Source organism: Rhinopithecus bieti, unplaced genomic scaffold (assembly GCF_001698545.2).
Source record: "Rhinopithecus bieti isolate Rb0 unplaced genomic scaffold, ASM169854v2 scaffold_14936, whole genome shotgun sequence".
NCBI classification, from domain to species: Eukaryota; Metazoa; Chordata; class Mammalia; order Primates; family Cercopithecidae; genus Rhinopithecus; species Rhinopithecus bieti.
Genome location: NW_016808811.1, coordinates 755000 through 765423, shown reverse-complemented (window position 1 = coordinate 765423; position 10424 = coordinate 755000). Strand labels below are relative to the sequence as shown.

The window sequence follows — 10424 nt, the reverse complement described above, 5'->3', positions numbered from 1 at the left end:
TCTGCAATGAAAGAGTGATAGGCTCTTTAGATCTTTGATAAAACAGGCCCTAAACTCAAAACACTGTATTTTTTCAGCAGAATAAATTACTTGAATACTTTCAGCCCTAATTTTAAATGAATTCAATCAAATATATCATAGCACATGGTGACATAAATAAAACAATGAGACTTTCTAGAATCCTGGTTTCACTACAGAAAATAGCCAGTTAGTTTGATAAAATTACAGCCAGAACTATGGCTTAATGAAAACAAAATAATAGCAATTACTATTTCTGAACGCCTGTATACATTTTTTTGGTTTCCATTTCTATTCATTATAAAGCACTGGGCAAAGGCAGGTTTAATCAGAGAGGTTAAATGACTTGCTTAATCTCATCCAGCTAGTAAGTGGCAGAGAAGGGGGGCACAGTCCTACGTCAGCTATCTCCACAGTGCCCATCATCAAACACATGACTGGCTGTGGATAATTTAAGTTACAGGTTGACATGCTATGGCTACTTACAAGGCATAGTTTTGGCAAAAAAAATATTGTTCATCATATTTCCATATCATCTGTATAGCAATAAATTATCTTAATGTTAAATGTGAAAAAATAGCATAGCATTGCCTTACTAAAAAGTGTCACATCTTTAAACATTAAACACACACGCACACAATTGTCACATAACTACTGATAATGGAGGTATAATGCTTTAGACTCAAATGGCTTTTCAAACCTTTTTACGGAAAATATTTTCATTAACTCAAGAATCTATTTCAGTAACCTTCAAGTATTTCCTGATATGTAACCTGTCTTCTTATGATTTAGTGTCATTTTAGAGCTACCAGAAAGAACATGACCTGTAAAATGAAGATAATGGTTATGATGACTAAATAGTAATGGAGACATTAGTAGATAGGACTTTGTAGAGAAAAAGATTTAGAAATTAGATATTTTCCATTTGGTGAAGCCATATTCTTTTTAAAAAGGTGTTTTATTTTTTAAGCTTAGTATTAAATATTAAATCCTAGCATTTAGACATCTACATTGCAGACAGAGATCAACATCGAAGATATCAAACATTTTAACAAAAGCCAAACCTGTGGCTACCACATTCTATTCCCTCATAGTTGAGTGAAATTAGAAAATTTTAAAGTTATGATGGAAATTAAATCTATGCTGTGAAAATGATTTATATCATCAAAATATTGGTTTAATTCAAAGTAACAAGAATGAGATAATAAAATGATCACAATATCAACTGTTCCCTGAGTCCATCACTTAAGTATAAAGGGCTAATAATATTGTTTTTGTTTCTTGGGTTTTTTTTTGGATAGACCTACATTCATTTTCTTATGTCACACAGTTCATTCTGAGAGGTGTCACTCTCACAGAGGTAGATTTCCTGTAACTATTATATTTGGGAGACGTTAAAAATACTTCTCTTGGGATGACATTTGTGGGGAAAATATACTGAAAGCCTTTTCAATAAGATTTAATGCAAATGAATTACTGACACATAAAGGTGTTATTTAATATTTACTCTAAAGTTAGTACCTTTGTGCTGCACATGTATCAGTAAAATTGTATGTAAATGTTTTGCATCGATCTGATATATGTTGAGTGTACAGATATTAAAATGCCTACCTATCAGGCACTGTAATTTATACCTACTACTGGACTGTAACTTTCCTGAGTTATATAGTCTTTCTTCAGCTCCAAATTCTCATAAGGCTTATTGGCACATTTTTCTTGTGCTAATACCAGGTACTCGATCAATATTTGTTGAATGAAATTAGAAATGAAGAAAGTTTTTATACTGAGGTTTACAGTACAAAACAATTTAAGGCTACATAAACGTGAGAAATAATTGTTTTGTGGAATTTTCTTAGGGAGATAAATAATATCCCATTCATTCAGTTTAAAAACTTAGAACAAGAAATCTAAAATATTGTCCTTAAGATACATAAAATACACTTCTTTTCTTCTATGTTATAGTCAGTAAAGGGAGACATCTCACAAAGTAGGAAGCAAAGGTGGAAAGCTTAAAAGTGATGAAGATAATTGATAGAGATAAAGCATGGGAGAAGAAAGTCATAGAGTCATGGGTACAGAAATATGCAAAAATGTAACCAAAGAATGATCAAAATCTACTGTAATACCAAGACAGACAGAACATGTCATTCAACTCTCAGTCGACAAACACTATTGTCCACTTTATGTGGCTCTCAGACTCCTAGGAGAGTCACAATTGTAAAACAACATGCTACTGTAACTCAAATGTGCACAAAATGGCAGGTGAACTCTAGGAGAAGGCAAATTACTGCTTGAAAGACTCAGAGAAGATTTTACAGAAATGACATTTGGCTGAGTCTTGAAGGTTGAAACGTGCATATGGAATTAGCATCAAAGGGGAAAATTCTGGCAGAAATTTGATGGTAAAAAGATCTGCATGGCTGAAACATAAGATGAATTCATGATAGTGGAGGATAAAGAGAAAGGTATGTGAATTGATACCTCCCTCCTCCTCCTCTCCCTTCTTTCCTTTGATTTGAAAAGATGTTAATAAGCTCTGACCAAAAGGAGCAATTGGCAGGAAAGATATTTTACTACCTTCAAAGGTGAGAGAATTGAAAATCAGTAAGGGTGACTAACTTTCAACATGCCACAGGTGGTAAGGAGTACAGTTAGGCCATAATCTTCTGATTTCTTATTTCCTCTTGTAATACCTCATTAGAGGACAATTCTCTCCCCCAAAAAGGTTATTTTAAAAACCTACAAAACCCACAATACTATTTGTATAATGATATGAATCTACTTATTAACTTCCTAAGAGATTTGTGTTTCCAATCTGGAAAATGGTCTTAACATATGAGTTGTTTTGCCTAGTTTGAAGAACATCAATCTATTTTAGTGGTTTTAAATTCTTTCTACATTTTTTGCATTAAAAATACTTTTGAAAATCTGATGAAAGTTATGAATTTCATCTTCACACAAATATATATAGACAAAATTTTGTATAACATTTTAAATGTTCATTTTTGGAAATATAATTGAGACAAAGGGAGTTACCTAGAAATAACTTATACAATAGCTTTGTATTATTACATGTAAGATTTTTTTCTCTTAATTAAGGTAGATGATTTGTTAGATGCAAAAGTTAAAAATTCTCACCTACATGGTATGAAATAATATGGATAAGATATAGTTTAACAATTTTAGTACTTTTTCAGTCTTGTAAATTCTTCAAGAAAATATGGGTACACAAAACAGTTAAACATTCTAATTATACTTTATAAAGGAAAACAATTAGAACCTCACAATTTTTCTCTTAAGTTTACACACTATGATACGTTATAAATGTAAGGCTTTCAGAAGAACATTATAAAAATTCAAGACCTCATAATCCTGACCAAAACAAAAAGACATACCACAGAATTTAATTCTTTAAAAGAAAAAGATGACATTCACTTTTTATGAAAGAGAAGGGGTTTCACCATCCCTGCCAATATCTTGGGTAATTGTGCAGCAATAACTTCAGACATCATTTCTGGAAATTCAACACTCAGTGCCCGGGACTGGATAAATGTATTCAAGCAGTACAGATGAAGTTGTTTGACAAGCTGTTGGTTTAACAAATGAGTAGAAAACATGTAATAAAAATAATAAATTCATATGCTATTCAAATATGGCAACTTATTTTTCTAACTATTTATAATATAAATACTTCTCAAGGTGTTTTCTTCTTACCACAATGAAAATAACTCCTACCATTTTCTAGAATAATATGTAAAATGTTACATACTCGTGATAGAACATTCTGATATTACGGAAAGATTTATTTAAAGAAATGAAAGTTATTCATAATTCCACAGGATAAACTGTGTGAACATTTTGGTATATTACTCAAGGTTTTTTTGCCTTTTATACATGTATACAGACATACCCAAATATACACACGATGTTATACATGTTTCATAAATTCTATTTGCTAATCTGGCTGTTTTATATAACATATTGATTCTTTCTATGCCAATAATCCAACATCGTTTAATCTAATTTTTATCAAAGTAATTCATGTGTATAGTGTTAAAAGCCAAGTAGTACTACATGATTATAAAAGCAAAAGTAGCAGTAGCAGCAGCAGCAGCAGCAGCAGCAGCAGCAGCAGCAGCAGCAGCAGCAATACAGCCTTGCAGTTTCCTGATAGACTTCTTCCTATCCCTATTCCAGCCCCGTAGACACAACTACCTTCAACTTTTTGTAGCCTGTGTCTTTTGATATTTATTTCTATATTTCCACTAAAGTTAGTTTTAGTTTCTACTATGGGAAATGAAGAAAATGAAGTTCTCTTATACTAGACACTCTCTTCCTCAACTATGTACATGTTCTCTTCTTCCCAGAGAGAGCTTTTGGCTCAATTTTTAGCTAAAGGCAATATCCAGCATTTATATTATAAAGACTTTTAATGGTTTTCTGCTGGATTGCATCTCCATTCTTATGACTAATTTTTATTTTGTGAAAGTGAATCACCTCGTATTCTTGTTTGCTTTGTTTTCTCTACATTTGTCACAAAGTCATAGTCAAATGCTCCAACAGAATTGTAAAAATCACCTCAATTACAGTCATACTTACTGGTAATCTCTCAGTTCAATTTGTTTTTCCTGGAGCTGGTATCCTAGAACCCGTTGTCTTACTGCTCCTATCTAGACTAACTACTGCTCTGCACAATTATTGTATTGGGGCATCACTTTGCATCTCTCTAGGGGTGGATCTTTGGCTTAGTCCCGTGTTTTGTTATAAGACATCCTGTAGCAACTCTTGAGAAAGGTTGTATCTGAGGTAAACTCTAGAAGACCTTGCACAATTGAAAATACTTTCATGATGCCATTGTACTTGTTTGATGGTTTGGCTAGGTATGAAATTCTTAGAAGATTTTCTTTTCCGTGAAATTCTGAAGGCCTGCTCCACTGTCTTCTGGCTTCCAGTGTTGCTGCAGAGGAGTCCAACATCATTCTGAATCCTGATAACTTCTATGTGATCTGTTTCTTTCATTGCTGGTATACTTTAAAATATTCTCTTCATTTCTGGCATGCTACAGTTTTACAATAATGTACCTTAGTTCAATTGTGCAGTGCCTCTACACTGGACCCTTATTGCTAGAAAACTCCTGTATTTCAGTTCCAGCAAATTTTATGATTTCTTACAAAAATTTCTCTCCTTGATTTTCTCTATTTTTTCTTTTGGACATTCCTATTAACTGGAGGCTAGAACTCCCTGGATACTAAATTTACTGTAACTCTTCTTTCTAATTTTCCATGTTTTGATCTTTTACTTTTCCCCAGATTTTCCCTTCCATTTCAGCCCTTTCAATGAATTTTTAATTTCTGCCTTTCTTCATTTAATTATCCAAAAGTATTTTCTTGCTAAATGTTCATTTAAAAATGTTTTCTGTTCTCATGTCATGGACACCATATCATTCTTATTTCTCTGAGGATGTTAGAAGTTCTCTTCTGTTCTCTGCACTGGTGTTTTTTTCCTTCAAGTGTCTTTTTATTTTGCTTTCTGCCTTTCATTTTAGAGGCTTTACTCAAATAGCTCATAATCTTGGCTGTCTGTTCATATTCAGGAGGAAGACCTCAAAAGTTGACCTGGTGAGTGCATAGCTTTTTTATGCCTTCACTGTCATTTTAATGTGATCTGAACATAGTAGCAATAAAAGCTTGTATTTCATATATCTTGACAAACCACAGATATATTTTCTTAGTAATCCACTTCTGGTGTTGGGCATTTCTTGTTTGTTTTTCTTTTTTTCCCCTCTGCTATGGTGAACATCCTTGCATGTATATTACATTTGCCTAATTATTTCTTTAAGATAAATTCTAAAACATAGAAACTTGAAAAGCATGCAAATTTTAACTTTTGCTATATATTGCCTGATTGCCCATCCATCAGCAATGTTATTTATAATTCCATTTAAAATGGCATGAGTCTTATTTTCCACATACATACCTTTGTTTTTACTGTATATATAAAATCTTTTATAATTTTAGGCACAAATATTTTAGAACATATTCAGGAAATGTACCATAATTTCTATCACCTATTAAATTACCCTCAAATTATACAAATACTTGTAAAAGAATATTTGAGTGGTCTATATTGAAAATGAAAAAAATATATATAAAGTCTGGGCAGCGTGATCCAAACACTTTTAAAATACAAGCATTAATCTGAGAAAATCATATAAAGTAAAATTGATATGTAACATTTAAAAAGTTATAGAAAATCAGAGAATAATCATTGATATTCTGGAATCAACCAAATACTTACATCATGCAAGTTATCAAGAAGTTTTGTAAGCTGATAGAAACGCTGTGAGCTAGGCACAACTCCTTTTTGCCTCAAACCAATTGCCTTGATGAGCTCTCTAATGTAGCTTGACCTCATCTCCTCAAACTGGGTTTGACTTCGTAGTCCTTCCAAAGGAACTGTAAGAAGACAATAAAAGTGGCAGTTATGTTTAAAAAGATGACATTAACAACTTATAACACATATTTCTAAGATATATAAAGATTTCTTCTGATATGTGACTCTAGAAATAAAACACCTTATATAGGAAAGAGATCGTGTTATTGATAGTATCAGGACATATAAACTGCTAGTTCACTGGAAGAATATAAGAACTAATAGGTATATTAAAGAACACTTCAGATGACCTATTTTAGACCTGTATCAATGGACTGTGCATCTATCTTAGCATTTGCTCAAAAGAGTACCTGGCCTTATTCTACATGCTTCTTGAATACCTGGTTTGATTTAGTTTACAGCTGCATGTAATCTGGGTCCTTTTTTCCCCCTTCTTTTTAATGAACACTTGGCTTGGATCTCTTAGTAAACTTTTGTCTTCTTTATATAAATCTCAAGTATTTGTCATTAAGATTATTCCTAGATGATTTATCTTTTTGTTGTAATTTTAAAAATTGCCTCATTAAATTTTCTAATGCCTTCCTGCTGATATGGGAGAAAAGTATTAATATTTAAATATTTATCTTATATCCAGCCACTTTGTTACACAGGCATATCTTGGAGATATAGCTGGTTTGGTTCCAGACCACTGCAATAAAGGAAATATTGCAACAAAATGAATCACATGCATCTTTTGGTTTCCCAGTCCACATAGAAGTTATATTCACACTATAGTAGAATGTATTAAGTGTGCAACAGCATTATTTTAAAAATGAACATACCTTAACTAAAAAAATACTTTATTGCTAGAAAACGGTAACAATCATCTGAGTCTTCCATGAGTCAAAATCTTTTTGCTGGTGGAGGGTCTTGTCTAAATGTTCATGGATGCTGATTGGTCAGGGTGGTGGTTGCTGAAGGTTGGGGTGGCTATGACAGTTTCTCAAAATAAGGCAACAATGACGTTTGTTGCATCAATTGACTCTTTTGTGAATAATTTTTCTGTAGCATGCAATGCTAGCAGTTTGATGGCATTTTACCCACAGTAGAACTTCTTTCATAACTGGAGTCAGTCCTCTTAAGTCCGGCTGCTGCATTATCAACTAAATTTATGTAATCTTCGAAATCCTTTGTTGTCATTTCAATAATGTTCATAGCATCTTCACTAGAAGCAGATTCCAACTCAAGAAACCACTTTCTTCGCTCATCCATAAGAAACAACTCATCTTTCAAGTTTTATGAAACTAGTGCAATTCAGTCATGTCTTCAGGTTCTACGTCTAATTTTAATTCTCTTCTTCTTTTCACACATCTGTAGTTATTTCCTCCACTGAAGTTTTGAACTCCCTCAAAGTCATCCAAGAGGGATGAAACAAACTTCTTCCAAACTCTTGTTAATTTTGCTGTTTTCACCTTCTGCCATGAATCATGAATGTTCTTAATGGCATCTAGAATGATGAATCCTTTCTAGAAGGTTTTCAATCTACTTTACCCAGATCCATCAGAGGAATCACTGTCTATGGCAGCTACAGCTTTACAAAATATATTTCTTAAATAATAAGATATGAAAGTGTAAAATTACTCTTTGATCTACGAACTACAGAATGAATGTTGTGTTAGCAGAAATGAAAACATTAATCTCCTTGCATATTTCCATAAGAGCTCTTGGCTGACTAGGTGCATTGTCAATGAGCAATAATATTTGAAAGTAGTATTCCTTTCTGAGCAATAAGTTTCAACAGTGGATTAAAATATTCAGTAAACCATGCCAAAAAACAGATGTGCTGTCATCCAGGCTTTGTTGTTCCATTCATAAACAGCAGAATAGATTGAGCATAATTCTTAAAGGCCTTAGGATCTTCAGAATGATAAGTGAGCACTAGCTTCAGCTTCAAGTCACCAGCTTCATTAGCCCCTAACAAGAGAGTCAGCCTGTCCTTTGAAGCTTTGAAGCCAGACATTGACTTCTTCTCTGTAGTTATGAAAATCCTAGATGACATCTTCCTCCAATGGAGAGCTGTTTTATCTACCCTGAAAACCTGTTTTTTAGCACAGCTACTTTCAGAAGTAGCGATAATCTTACCTAAATCTTTTGGATAACTTGCTGCAGCTTCTACATCAGTACTTGCTGCTTCATCTTATGCTTTATGTTATGGAAATGGCTTCTCAAACCTCATGAACCAACTTCTGCTAGCTTCAAACTTTTTTCTGCTCCTTCCTCACATCTTTTAGCCTCCCTAGTATTGAGGAGAATCAGGGCCTTCCCTTTGGATGAGACTTAGGCTTAAGGGAATATTGTGGCTGGTTTGATCATCTATTCAGACCACTAAAACTTTCTCCATATCAGAAATAAGGTTGTTGTGCTTATCATTCATGTGTTCACTGGAATAGCACTTTTAATGTCCTTCAAGAACTTATCCTTTGTATTTGAAACTTGGTTAGTTGCTTGGCTCAGGAGACCTAGTTTTTAGCCTGTATCAACTTTTGAGATGCCTTCCTCATTAAGCTTAATCATTTCTACCTCAGACTTGCAACTCTTTCTTTTACTGGAACACCAAGAGGCCATTCTAAGATTGTTAGTTGGCCTCATTGCTTTTTTTTTTTTGAGACAAGGTCTTGCTCTGTCGCCCAGGCTGGAGTTCAGTGGCACAATCTTGGCTCACTGCAACCTCCACCTCCCAAGTTCAAGCAATTCTCCTGCCTCAGCCTCCTGAGTAGCTGGGATTACAAGTGTGTGCCATCATTTCAGACTAATTTTCGTCTTTTTGGTAGAGACAGGGTTTCGCTGTGTTGACCAGGCTGGTGTTGAACTCCTGACCTCAAGTAATCTGCCCACCTCAGGCTCTCAAAGTGCTGGGATTACAGACATGAGCCACTGTGCCCAGCCTTGGCCTAATTCCAATATTGTTGTACCTCAGGGAACAGGGAGGAAAATTACTATTTCTTAAACCTATATTTATCCCCTGCACCCCAATCAAAACTTGGTTTCCATTTCCCCTAGAAAAAAAAGGCCAGAGATACAAACTTATGAAAAACAAATAAGTTAATTCTTTGGTTTTTGAGTTTTCAGGATTTTATACATAAAGGGGCTCTGAAGAGTAATTCTGGCAATTCAGTATATCTATGCAAATTTTTGTCAATTGAAAACTCTAGTATATACATCTATATGTATATCTAGAACCTCTTTTTTAAAAAATTGTATAAATTTAAGGAATATCTGTGCAGTTTTGTTACATGCATATATTGCATAGTGGTGATATCTGGGCTTTTGGTATAACAATCACCCAATAATGCACATTGTATCCATTAGGTAATGTCTCACCCCCCTCCTACCTTTCCAGCCTTCCAAGTCACCACTGTCAATTATTCCACACTCTACGCCCATATATATGCATTATTTAGCTCCCACTTATAAGTGAGAACATGTGGTATCTGACTTTGTCTCTGAATTGTTTCACTTAAGATAATGACTTCCTGTTCCATCCATGTTGCTGCAAAAGACACACTTTCATTCTTTTTGATGTTTGAATATTCCATTGTGTGTGTGTGTGTATGTGTATGTATATGTGTGAATACATCACATTTTCTTTATCCTATTATCTGTTGATATACACTTGGATTGATTCCCTATCCTTGCTATCGTGAACAGTGCTGCAATAAACGAGTGCAGGTATCTTTCTGATATAATGATTTCTTTTCCTTTGGGAAGACATCCAGTGGTGGGACTGCTGGATAGAATGGTAGTTGTATTTATAGTTTTTTGAGAAATCTCCATATGGTCTTCCATAGAGGTTGTACTAATTTTCTGGAGGTACTTCAAGGAGCAGTCATTTCAAACCTTCACAACTCTCTCTCTCTTTTTTTTTAACTTTCTTTTTTTTATTTTTATTTATTTTTTTATTATACTTTTTTTCAATAGGTGTTGTTATTTTTTTTTTTTTTTTTTTTTTTTTTTTTTTTTTTTTTTTTTTTTTT

The 10424-nt window shown here is 33.7% G+C and overlaps 1 protein-coding gene across 3 annotated transcripts in view; it reads right to left on the bottom strand.

Moving 5' to 3' along the window:
• Positions 1–2698: 2698 nt before the first annotated feature.
• Positions 2699–10424, bottom strand: part of PGR (progesterone receptor) — a 92685-nt gene continuing 84959 nt past the window's right edge. The window contains exons 7-8 of one of the 3 annotated variants that reach the window (XM_017887222.1): positions 6316–6473; positions 2699–3605 (exon numbers count right to left, since the gene is read on the bottom strand). In XM_017887222.1, coding sequence (XP_017742711.1) covers positions 3450–3605; positions 6316–6473 — 314 coding nt within the window. In that variant the 3' untranslated portion in view covers positions 2699–3449. The remainder of the gene's footprint in view (positions 3606–6315; positions 6474–10424) is intronic. The other 2 variants (XM_017887224.1, XM_017887223.1) reach the window with 2 other exon arrangements.